This window comes from Trichechus manatus, unplaced genomic scaffold (genome assembly GCF_000243295.1).
Source record: "Trichechus manatus latirostris isolate Lorelei unplaced genomic scaffold, TriManLat1.0 scaffold00029, whole genome shotgun sequence".
Classification (NCBI taxonomy): Eukaryota; Metazoa; Chordata; class Mammalia; order Sirenia; family Trichechidae; genus Trichechus; species Trichechus manatus.
The window spans coordinates 5,692,615-5,705,441 of NW_004443965.1; the positions used below are offsets into that span (position 1 = coordinate 5,692,615).

A 12,827-nucleotide genomic window follows, 5' to 3' on the forward strand; every position below is an offset into this window, starting at 1 on the left:
ACCGTTGTCATAGGGCAACGTGTATAGTAACTTGAATGAGAAACTATTTTGTTCTGTAAGCCTTCATCTTAAGTGAGAATAGCAGAACAATTGGAGGAGCGTAGTCGATGTCGCTGAACTGTGCATGTGAAAATTTTTGAGGTGGTGCATCTTTGGCTATGTGTATTTTCACCAAAAAAAGGGGTTGAGAGGTTAGAGGGTTGACATGTTGTGGGGTTGTTGGCCGATGTCGTGGAACAATGTGTGTACTGCTGTTTCATGACAGGCTATGTGTTCTGTGAGTCTTCACCTGAAGTACAATGAAAAATAAAACTGGTCCTCAGTTTGCATTGTTAAATGCAGAATAATCCTGAGGGTCTAGTGGAGCATTCCAGATTTTGAGTCTGGTAAACCTAGAGGGTATGCTTTGGTCCAGATGTTGTAGGATTTGTAGCTTTTAAGACCTTATGGGAAGGGTTCAGAGGGCTCAGGGTCTCTGTTGAAAATAGGAAGGCAATCTGTAGGGATTTTTGAAATGTCTGCCTCTCCGAGTACCTGCTGAATACTGAATACCTACTGATTTTCATGCAAGTATTAACAAAAGTATGGTAACTTGAAAAATAATTTCAGAAACTAGGCAGTGTAGTTTAAGGAAAGAGTAAGGTATGAGTCATATGCTTTTAATATTGACTCTGTCTAATTTTTCTGTGACTTTAGTCTTTTTTAAATTTTAACTTACTCATCTGGAAAATGGCAATAATGCTTGCCTTTCTTACCTTAACAAGATGTTTTGGGGCTAAAGTAAGATAATATTAGTAAAGGTGCTTTCAAAAGATATTTTCCTAGTAAAGAAGTATTTCTAATACTACATTTGGAAAAATGTTACTGTGAAGTCATATGATAGTGCTACTATAGCATATTTTTTTGTATTCTTTATAGGTCTCTTGATTGCTTAAGATGTTGTTGTTAGTTATTTCGAGTTGCCTGCAACTCACAGCGACCTTATGTATGATAGAACTAGACATTGCCCAGTCATATGCCATCTTCATAATCGTTGGTTCATTTGAGTCCATTGTCGTGGCAGTTGTGGTAACCCACCTCATTGAAGGTTTTCCTCATTTTTGCTAACCCTCTATCTTAACCAAACATAACGTCCTTTTCTAATGATTGGTCTTTCCTTATGATGTGTCCAAAGTAAGTGAGCCAAAGTCTCGCCATCCTCACTTCTAAAGAGTATTCTGATTGTATTTCTTTATAAAACTGATTTGTTCAATCTTCTGGTAGTACATGGAATATTTGGTACAGTAGTCCCCCCTTAGCCGAGGTTTCCACGGTTTCAGTTACCTGCGGTCAGCTCAGTTGGAAAATGTTAAATAGCACGTAGCATGATGAAATCTCATGCCGTCCCACTCTGTCATTCGCATAACTTTTATTACAGTATATTGTTATAATTGTTTAATTTTATTATTATTCTCTTACTGTGCTTAATTTATAAATTAAACTTTCTCATAGATATTGTATGTATGTATAGGACAAAACATAGTATATGTAGGGTTCAGTACTATCTGTGGTTTCAGGCATCCAGGGGGGGTCTTGGAACATACCCTTCGCAGATGAGGACTGCTGTATTCTTTGTCAGCACCACAGTGTGAATGCATTAATTCTTCTGTCTTCCTTTTTCACTCTCCAACTTTCTCATGCATATGAGGTGATTAAAGAAGACCATGGCTTGGGTCACATGCACCTTAGTCATTAAAATGACATCTTTGCTTTTAAAACTTTAATCTTCTGCTGCATATATTCCCAATGTAATATGTCATTCAATTTCTTGACTGCTACTTCCATGGATGTTGATTGTTGATCCAAATAGAATGAAATTGTTGACAACTTTAATGTAGAGTCCAAGTAATTTTGCTCACATTTTTCAAGCAAAAGAAGCTAAGTAATTTTTCCAAGGATATTTATTGCGTTATGTGATTGTAAACCCAGATTATACAACCAATCCTCATTATTTGCAGTAGCTATGTTCTAGAAAGTCATGGTGAACACTGAATTAGTGAATAATGAACCATTGCTCCTCGGGGAAATGCAGGGTTAGGTTCCTACAAGCCTCTGGTCACAGCATTTTCATGAATCAATTAATATATAACCTTGTTTTATGTGTGTTGTTGATTCATTAACTTTGCATTCACTTCTAACAGAACTATAACTCATGCCTGAAAGAGTTTATCTAATGCATGTTATCTTCTCCATAAGGCATATCACAGCCTTCTTGCACTTAGGCACATTAGACAGCACTTCACTAAGCATGGGGGCCATTTTAAACAGTGAAATCACCAACAAAAAGCAGAAAAATGTGAAAAGCATGGCACTAAATAGACTGCAAAAAGGGCACTTGTTTACAGTATGAGAGCTGAAACAAGAAGACGTGTCTCCTTGTTTGGCATGTGCATTGGGCTTCTTAAATTTTTTGCCACTTGGCACACATCCATGAATGACCAAGAAAGCATTGTGAGTATTAATTTTGGGGTTACAGATTTTAGCAAGTAGGGTAATGTTGAAATACGGAATCCACAAATAATTGGGATCAATTGTACCTCAGCAATTCTGCTGCAGGACCAGGCTGGCTGCCAGCGATAGCTCCTTTTTCCAGCTGTCATATTTGTGAGGAAGAAGGTGATACGAAGGAGGTATGATAGAGCTTTCTCTGTATTAGTGTCTGTGTCCTCCTACCTTGTAAATACTGAACTTTCCTTGGTGCCTGGAGAGTTTTGGACTTCAGAGGGCAGTACAGTAATTTGGGATGAAGGTAAGAATAGGGAAAGTAACCATGGCTTTCTGATGTCACACTAGGGCAGAAAATCTATTACACCAGGTAGTGGTATGTACTAGTTTGACACCCATTTCTGAACTTTCCCTCCTACCCCAGAATGTATTTGCTGCAGTTGGAAGGGGTTTATATGTGTATAACCTGCAAATGAAGCGTGTGATTGCCTGCCAGAAAACTGCACATGACTCCAATGTCTTGCACATTGCCAAACTTCCGAACAGGTACAAGTTCCCATCTCTTCTGCAATAGATGAAAGAAATTTATGCTTCCCAGGGCCACTAACATAATTTCTCAAGCAGCAAAGTTACCTGACCCTGTGGCTTGACCCGCTGTGTTATTTTGGAAATGGAAAATGCCCCGTGGCTCCCTCTAACAGACGAGTTTGATGTAATATATTACAGAATTTACAAGAAGCAAAGTTCAAATGAATTACATGGAATTTCATGTACGAAGAGATAGTTTAAAAATCTAGTACTTTTTTTAAAGCCCAAAAGACTTTTGGGCACTTACAGTGTACTCATTTTTATGTTTTCCATAAACCCACATTTTTTTTTTTTTGTTTATGGCCAGAATGTCTAAGGCTACTAAGTGAGGGTTTTCCTCTCGGGGTAAATTTGGCTGCTGAGTTTCTAGGGATGAAATTATGTGAAAGGAATAGCATTTTTAATGCTGGATATTTTTAGAATGAGAGGTACACTGCAAAGAGATACAATAAGAGGAGGGAAGGGGGCCAGGCAGGACATTATGAAGGAGTAATTCATACCCTGTTTTCCTGAATGCATTTTAAAAAACGGAGATGATAAATTCAGCATATTTGAGCCTAGGTAACAGTATAATGTGTGCCTTTCCTGATGAGTGCTTTTATTTTGTGGTATAAAGCCATGTTAAATTGTGATTTAAAAAAAAAAAAAAATCAATTCCTGCTAAGAGCTGAATAAAAGCAGTTAAGGACTTCACTGGTTTCTTTCACTACAAATAGAGCATTAGCCCTCCATGATGCTCTGTCTTTTTTATTACTGATCTTCTGTTCTGACAGGCAGTTAATCTCATGCTCAGAAGATGGCAGTGTGCGCATTTGGGAGTTACGAGAAAAACAGCACCTCCCAGCTGAGCCTGTACCAACAGGTGAGTGTCTTCTCCCAAAAGGGTAGTCTCTCTCTTTCTTTTTCTCATATGAAAGGCTGAAGAAAGGCAGTGACCACAAGAATAAGTAAATGTAGCATGTGCTCCAAGTAGAATTTCGAAGGAGACCTAAGATGTTTACAATGAAGCATTTCAAAATATGGTCATTGGGATCTAGGATTTACATCTTTGAAACTTTATATTAATATAAATTGCTTTACTATATAACTGCTTATTTATTTCAATTTAAGTCAACTGGGATGTTATTGCTTTGAGGAAGAACTTCTATTTTCTGATAATCGGAATGACCAGCTGGCCTATAATTTCATTTATATTGTCTGTAATTCTGATTGATACACAAACAGAATTTGTACCTTCAGATGTCAACCTAAAGAGTTCTCTAAGCCATGAAGCATTATCGTTAACACTGAATTCAAATGGCTTTACGGAAAAGTACACTTTTGTTTGAATTTATATCATCTCATGACATTTTTACTTCCATGTTTCTGGTTTGAAAACTCTGGATGTTCAAACAAATTAGTTAACAAGCTTTGCATAAGAAATCAGATGCTGATACCTCTGTAGTTTTCTTCTGACTTACCTGAAGTTCTAGGGTGTTGCTTTACCCTTATTACCATAGTCTGTACCACATTATTTAGTACCTGATCACACAATCTTTAATTGGTGACTGAGCTATGCTTTTTTTTTTTTTTTAAATGCCTAAATCTGAGCTGTGCTTTTTTATTTTTTTAATTAGATGCTTCCATTCAGGCATTTACTTCTCTTTCATTCCAGCATCTAATCTGTCTTTGTCATGTTAATACACCTTCACCAGAGGGTGACTAAAACCAGAAAACCAAACCTGTTGCTGTGAGCCAATTCCAAGATTCCAACTTGTAGAGACCCTATAGGACAGAGTAGAACTGACCCATGGGTTTCTAAGGAGTGGCTGGTGGATTCAAGCTGCCAACCTTTTGGTTAGCAGCCATAGCTTGCTGTAGCTCTTAACCACTGTGCCACCAGGGCTCCAGAGGGTGACTGGGATCTAAGAAAGGTGAAATGAAATACTAAAAAACACAAAGCTCTAGCATACTGCCTGGTGCCATCATTGCCTTAGCCCTTGACTAAAGTAAGTGCGGAACATCTTTGTACTTAAGTTTTCTGGTCTCATGTTACTGTTGTAAAATGAGTAAAAAGCACAGACATTTTGGAAATAACTGAAGTGATTGTGTTTTTCTAGGTTTTTTTAACATGTGGGGATTTGGCAGGGTAAACAAACAAGCCAGCCAACCTGTTAAGAAGCAACAAGAAAATGCCACTTCATGTTCACTAGAGCTTATTGGAGATTTGATTGGACACTCATCATCTGTGGAGGTATTGTTGTTGTTGTTTAATTTTACTTTAAATGAAACTTTACAATTCAAGTTAGTCTCATACAAAAATTTATACATACATTGTTATGTGACCCTAATTGCTCTCCCTACACTATTACAGCACACTCCTCCTTTCCACCCGATTTCCTGTGTCCACTCAACCAGCTCCTGACCCTCTCTGCCTTCCCATCTCACCTCCAGGCAGGAGCTGCCCATTTAGTCTCATGTATCTACTTGAGCCAAGAAGCACACTCTTCACGAGTATCATTTTATGTCCCATAATCCAGTCTAATCTTTGTCTGAAGAGTTGGCCTTGGGGATGGTTTCAGTTCTGGGTTGACAGAGAGTCCGGGGGCCATGCCTACTGGGGATCCTCCTGTCTCAGACCATTAAGTCTGGTCTTTTTACTAGAATTTGAGTTCTGCACCCCACTTTTCTCATGCTCCTTCAGGGACTCTCTGTTGTGTTCCCCGTCAGGGCAGTCATTGGAGGTAGCCGGGCACCATCTAGTTCTGGTCTTAGGTTGATGCAGTCTCTGGTTTATGTGGCCCTTTCTGCCTCTTGGGCTAATACTTTCCTTGTGACTTTGGTGTTCTTCATTCTCCTTTACTCGAGGTGAGTTGGGACCAATTGATGCATCTTAGACAGCCACTCGCTAGCTTTTAAGATCCCAGATGCCACTCACCAAAGTATGATGCAGAACATTTTCTTAATACACTTTGTTATGCCAGTTGACCTAGATGTCCCCTGAAGGCATGGTCCCCAGACCCCTGCTACTCTGTCCCTCAAAGTGTTTGGTTGTATTCAGGAAACTTCTTAGCTTTGGTTTAGTCCAGTTGGGAGGTATTGTTTTTTAATAGGCATATAAATGTCCTGGAAATTCCTGCTTTTGCATCTTGTTAATCTCATAAAGATCTCTACTTCATAGCTCTCTGTCTTTCCCGCTTAGGTAGATTTTTCCTGAATCTGAACATGGAATAGGTTACAGTATGCATTTAGGATCTCCCTTCAAAGAGAGATGTTTTGAGGAAGCAAGGAATGCATTGCTTCTAAAATTGGGCTTAATCATCCTTATTTATGAGACCAAGATAGCTGACAATAAGGGTAATGTGAATAATGTTGAATGTATATGTGTAAGAGTAGTAAACAGAAGGTGAATGGATGGTTGTGGCTATATGTGTACAGTTAAAGCCTTAATAGAATCTGATTCCAGGGGTCTTTAGCAAATTCATGAACAAGCTCCCTTTGAAGGATAACAATCTGTTAGCTTTAGTAAAACTCTGTGCCCTGCTTATCATTGTACATATATGAAAATATTAGTTGACAATTATAAGATGCATAAAATTCTAACTTGTAGAAATCCAGATTAACGTTAATATTTACCACAGGCACTGTTGCTGTAATGAATAAGATCACTTCAAATAAAGAGATGATTAGAACTGATAACAGTATAATCAGGACCCTCATTAATGAATTTCTTAAATTGTTCTTCCCTGTTTCATAGCTGGTGAGTGACAAATTACTTTTGATTTGAAAGTGCATTCATGCTTAGAAGCAGCAGCAGCACACTTATTGAGCATTTCCTAATTCCTCCCCTCATGGATCTTATACTTTAGCAGGAGAGGAAGGATATAGACCTGATGAACAGTTAATCAAGGTGGCTTATGATGAGTAGCAGACAGTGAATACTCAGGAATTAGAAGAAGCATTTGTTGTTGAATGGTTAGTGGAATATAAGGGAGTTGGGGACTTGAGCTGAAACTTCAGGGTTCGGTAGGATTAATATAAATAGCCTTGTGACTGTAAGCTACTTGAGGTTGTCTTATTCATCTTTGCTTTTCTCCAACAGGTAACCCCATTTAATTCTTTTTGAACTTTTTGTTTTCACTTGGGTGACTGTAAAGTAGTTTGACGATGGTGAACATAGAATGTAGTAGACAAAAGAATCTATTTGGTAGCAAGGAGCAGATTGTTTAGGCTGGAGTACTAGGTTCTTGTTAACAGACACGAGTAGGAGATAAAGCCTAGGAAAGTAGTTTGGGGTCAGATTATGAATGTTCTTGAATGCCAGGCTGAGGAGTTTGGACTTTATTTTAAAAGCAGTGGAAACCCACTAAAGGTTTTTGAATAGTGGGAGAAACCTGAAAAATGGCACCTTTGTCATAATATGGAACAGTGTCCGGTTCTTAGGAATTTTCCTGAGTTAAAGTGTTGACAATCATTTTTTAAGTATCTCTGGCTTCAGTGAAAAAATCTAGGCTATCTTTTAGGTGCTCTGTGTCCCGAATTTCCTCATTTGTTTTATGTTTCCATTGTTACTCTCTAACCCAAGCCCTCTACCTGTGTACTGGATTGCATCTTCCATTTTCCTTAAATGGGGATTCTAGCATCCTGATTTTGCTCCCATGTTTCCCCCTTAACTTCTGCATCATCAGCTGAGACCTGTTTTATGGCCTTATCCCTCTATCTTCAGAAATCCATAGATAATTTTGGAAAAAAAAAAACAAACCTCAGTGTTGCTCTATTTCTCTCCTTTATTTCACTCTTTCTTTCAAGAACCTCATCCTTTTCATGGCTTCATTTATTTTCTATCCACCCATAGTATTCATCCTGCCTTCTCACAACACTCCATTTTCCTATTCTTAGCTTTCAGGCTATTTTCCTTTGCTGGGCATGTGCTTCCTTTTGCTTGACATTTTGTCTGTTTGGAGCTTTGTCTGACAAGAGCTGTTGTCATTTCCCCTTCTATTCTAAATTTCTGTGGGATGTCATAGTCTCTACTACATTATTTAGTGCCTGGTTATACAGTCTTTAATTAGTGGCCTAATTCTTTCAACTATGATTTGGTTTTCACAACCGAATTCGAACTTTCCTAAGTGTAGGGACCATAAGCATATAGAATACACACAGTAAATGCTTATAGATTGATTATTTCTGCATAAAGAGCTGAAGTCAGTGTTTATCTTTGGCAATTTACAATTCACACATTTTATTGCTAGTCATTTGTGCATAAATAATGAGACAAGTACAAGTGATTAAGGGAAGGAGGACCTCCACCTGGCAAAATCTTAAAACCAATTACTTGAAGAATTAGATTATGGTAAAATTCAAAAATGTCTTTTTCATAGTTGTGTAGTTGAGAAGTATTAACAAAGTTCTGATTATTAAAATACTAGATATTAGTGTAATTGTATGTGACTTTTACCAACACTTAAAAATAAAATTTCTCGTTAAAAATGAAATGGAATTTTACATTTAGATCCAAATAAGTCTCCAAGGTACATAGCTTACAAGCACATGTGTTAATCTAGTATTAGCCTCTTCTATTCTCCTTGAAGTTCCTATAATCAGTAGTTCCAATTTTCTTTACAGATGTTTCTATACTTTGAAGATCATGGACTAGTGACATGCTCTGCTGATCATCTCATTATTTTGTGGAAAAATGGAGAGCGAGAATCTGGATTACGCAGTTTAAAATTATTTCAGAAATTAGAGAAGAATGGTGACTTGTATCTTGCTGTGTAGTTTTAAGGAATTAGGATACACGTGCATGAACCCTGAACATCAAATATAGGGTAATACAAAATTTAAGATCTCTCTGAAAACAATATATCAATCCCTTAAATTTTTAATGTATTTTTTTTTTTTGCTTATCACTCCATAAAGCTTTGTTTGTTTGAATTCTTTTTTCTGGGCCTGTAAACCAGCAATAAGTTGCTTCTCAGGTGTCAATACATCTACCAAGCAGTACATCTACCAAGCAGTATACCATAAGTTTCCTATTTGACTTCTCCACAGCAAATGAGCTTCTCAGTCTTTAACATAGTATAATTTTGTTGCCTCTAGTTAAATTCTCATCACCAGAAATTAGATTTTTTAGAAGTTATATGTAGTTTCATTAGCCTTCTGTTATTTGGAAATACTTGAATTTGTTCTCCAAAATGAATATTTTAACTACACCTCTTAATTATTTAAATTTATTTAAGCAACCTACTATTAGGGAAATAAGTATACGTGATAATTACAGAAGATATTTTGGAGAAAAATGAAGCAGCCATTGAACAGGTAGGATGTAGCATCTCCTGAGTTTAAACTTTGAGAGCTCTCGAAAATTGACCCTTCTCTGTAGGAAATGAGGGTGTGTGTTTTTCTTTCCTAGTGTGAATGTGTCTAAACAGCTATTGGCTAGATTGGTAGTAGAACAGCAGCTGACCCTCGTATATGCCAGGGGTCAGAGCTAGATCAGTAAAGGGGCACAGTGTTCCCAAATACAGGAAATGCCTGATTCATCTTACCATTCGGCTTCATTTATGTAATTCCTCACAGTGACCACTGAGATTTAGTCATCGTCATTACCCCTACTGACCTTGTAACAGAGCATTCTTCTCCCTTTTGGTATTAAGGAAGAAAAATTTAAAAAGAAGTGTTCTACACATTAAAAACTGGGTGGGTTTACTTGTAGAATTATTCTTAAACAAATTTAAACTGCTGATGAAAGAACCCTATTACAGTAATTCCAAGGTGACAAGTGTCAGAGGAATGATCTTTCTCAATACATTCTGCAGATTTATGTGTTCCTTATTAACACCTCCCCCCATCCGATCTTCATAAATACTTGTTTTTAGTAGTTTTACCTTTGACAGGTACTTGCACAACTGCCTATACTCAAAGACTGGAAGAGCTGAAGTCTAGGCTAGACCAATGACTGACATGTTATAAATGAGGAAACTGAGGCCCAGTAAGGTAAGGCCTTGCAACTAGTTCTCTATAGTCTTCTAGTATTACAAAAAGAATTGGTTGACGTTCAGCCATTTCAAGAAGGAGCATATGCTCAGGAACTGATAGTACTGAAGGAAGAAGTCCAAGATACACTGAAGGCATTGGCAGAAAACAAGACTCCAGGAATTGACAGATACCAATTGAGATGTTGTCATGGCTTGAATTGGGTCCCCCCCAAAGTATCTGTCAACTTGGCTGGGTCATGATTCCCAGTATTGTATGATTGTGTAATCTGATGTGATTTCCTTGTGTGTTGTAAATTCTGTCACTGTGATGAGGTTATAGTGATGAGGTTTACAAGATTAGATAGATAGATAGTGTCTTAATCCAATCTCTTTTGAGATATAAGAGACAGAAGTGAGCAGAGACACATGGGAACTTCATACCACCAAGAAAGCAGTGCTAGGAGCAGAGTGCATCCTTTGGATTTGAGGTTCCTGTGCAGAGAAGCTCCCAGACAAAAGAAATATTGATGACATGGACCTTCCTCCAGAGCCAACAGAGAAAGCGTTCCCTTGGAGGTGATGCCCTGAATTTGGACTTGTAGCCTACTGGACTGTGAGAGAATAAACTTCTCTGTTAAAGCCATCCACTTGTGGTATTTCTGTTATAGCAGCACTAGATGACTAAGACAGATAGATGTTTAACAGATGCAATGCTAGAAGTGCTCACTCGTCTATGCCAAGAAATTTGCAAGACAGCTACGTGGCCAACCGAATGGAAGAGATCCATATTTATGCCTATTCCCAAGAAAGGTGATCCAGTGGAATGTGGAAATTATTGAACAATATCATTAATATCACATACAAGTAAAATTATACTGAAGATAATTAAGAAACGGTAGCAACAGTACATTGACAGGGAACTGCCAGAAATGCAAGCCGGATTCAGAAGAGGACGTGGAACGAGGGATATCACTGCTGATGTCAGATGGAGCTTGGCTGAAAGCAGCGAATACCAGAAAGATGTTTACCTGTGTTTTGTTGACTGTGCAAAGGCATTCAACTATGTGGATCATAAGAAACTAGATAGATAACATTGCGAAGAATGAGAATTCCAGAAAACTTATTTGTGCTCATGCAGAACCTGTACATTGACCAAGAGGCAGTCGTTTGAATAGAACAAGGGGATACTGTGTAGTTTAAAGTCAGGAAAGATGTGTCTTGGTTGTATCCTTTCACCGTACTTATTCAGTCTGTATGCTGAACAAATAATCTGAGAAGCTGGACTATATGAAGAATGGGGCATCAGGATTAGAGGAAGATTCATTAACAACAGCCTGTGTTATGCAGATGACACAACCTTGCTTGCTGAAAGGGAAGAGGACTTGAAGCACTTACTGATGAAGATCAAAGACCATAGACATCAGTATGAATTACACCTTAATATAAAGAAAACAAAAAATCCTCACAACTAGACCAGTAAGCAACATCATGATAAACCGAGAAAATACTGAAGTTGTCAAGGGTTTTATTTTACTTATTCAACGCCCATGGAAGCAGCAGTCAAATCAAACGATGGGTGGCACTGGGCAAATCTGCTGCAAAAGATCTCTTTAAAGTGTTAAAAAGCAAAGATATCACCTTGAGGACTAAAGTGCGCTTGACCCAAGCCGTGGTCTTTTCAGTTGCCTCATATGCATAGCTGGACAGTGAATAAGGAAGAGTGAAGAAGAATGGTATTGGTGAAGAATATTGAATATACCGTGGACTTCCAGAAGAATGAACAAATCTGTTTTGGAAAAAGTACAGCCAGAATGGTGAGACTTTGTCTCACGTACTTTGGACATGTTATCAGGAGGGACCAGTCCCTAGAGAAGGACATCATGCTTGGCAAAGTAGAGGATCAGCAAAAAAAGAGGAAGACCCTCAACAAGATGGATTGACACAGTGGCTACAATGATGGGCTCAAATGTAGCAACAACTGTGAGGATGGCCCAGGACCGGGTAGTGTTTCATTCTGTTATACATAGAGGCACTGTGAGTCAGAACCAACGTGACAGCACCTAACGACAACATAGTATTATTTCCATTATCATCATTGAGCAACTTTAAAAACGAGTCAAAGAGGACTGGAATCAGAAATAAAGTCGTATTATCACTACCACTTGAGGAAAACCAAATAATGTTCACAGTCATTTTTTAAATATTTTTTTCCATTTTCATGGGAAAAAAATACAACTTACCTGCTTTACAGAATAGAAGAATATGAATGGGGAAATTAGCACTGCCTTTTAGGCCAACAAATTGTTATTGTTACACATTAAAGGAATCACACGGGCAGCTTTCTAATCATCCCTGAAATGAGAGCATGGGTAATATCCCTAAAGCAGGCAGAAATGCAGTTTGGTCTTAGTGCATCAGATTGTTGATCACATTGGTTAACAGTCTCAGCATCTTTTCAGGCGTGTGTGTGTGTGTGTGTGTGTGTTGGTGTGTGTGTGTTGGTGTGTGTGTGGGTGGGTGGGTGGTGTGTAACCCATTGCCAGTGAATCAGTTCAGACTCATAGAGCTGTAAACCTTATGGAAGCAGACTCCCACATCATCGTCCCCCAGAGCAGCTGGTGGGTTCAAACTGCTGATCTTTCGATTGGCAGCTGAGTAGTTTAACCACTGCGCCATTAGGGCTTCTTAATTTGCCTATATAAGATGGACTTTATATAAGATGGACTTTTTCGTTGAATTGTGTAAGGCATATTCAGTGCATCCTATAAGAATTGATTTTTTAACCGTTTTATTTTCCTA

General features: G+C 38.2%; 1 protein-coding gene across 2 annotated transcripts in view; it reads left to right on the plus strand.

Moving 5' to 3' along the window:
- The window catches only part of WDR41 (WD repeat domain 41), a 69,342-nt gene that overhangs the window by 52,616 nt on the left and 3,899 nt on the right, over nucleotides 1-12,827 (plus strand). The window contains exons 10-13 of one of the 2 annotated variants that reach the window (XR_002823743.1): nucleotides 2,909-3,030; nucleotides 3,846-3,934; nucleotides 5,172-5,305; nucleotides 8,677-8,879. Coding sequence is in view for 1 of the 2 variants with exons in the window: in XM_023729488.1 (XP_023585256.1) it covers nucleotides 2,909-3,030; nucleotides 3,846-3,934; nucleotides 5,172-5,305; nucleotides 8,677-8,829 (498 nt within the window). In the remaining variant the exon portion in view is untranslated. Of the gene's footprint in view, nucleotides 1-2,908; nucleotides 3,031-3,845; nucleotides 3,935-5,171; nucleotides 5,306-8,676; nucleotides 10,209-12,827 lie in introns of those variants that run through there. The other variant, XM_023729488.1, reaches the window with a different exon arrangement.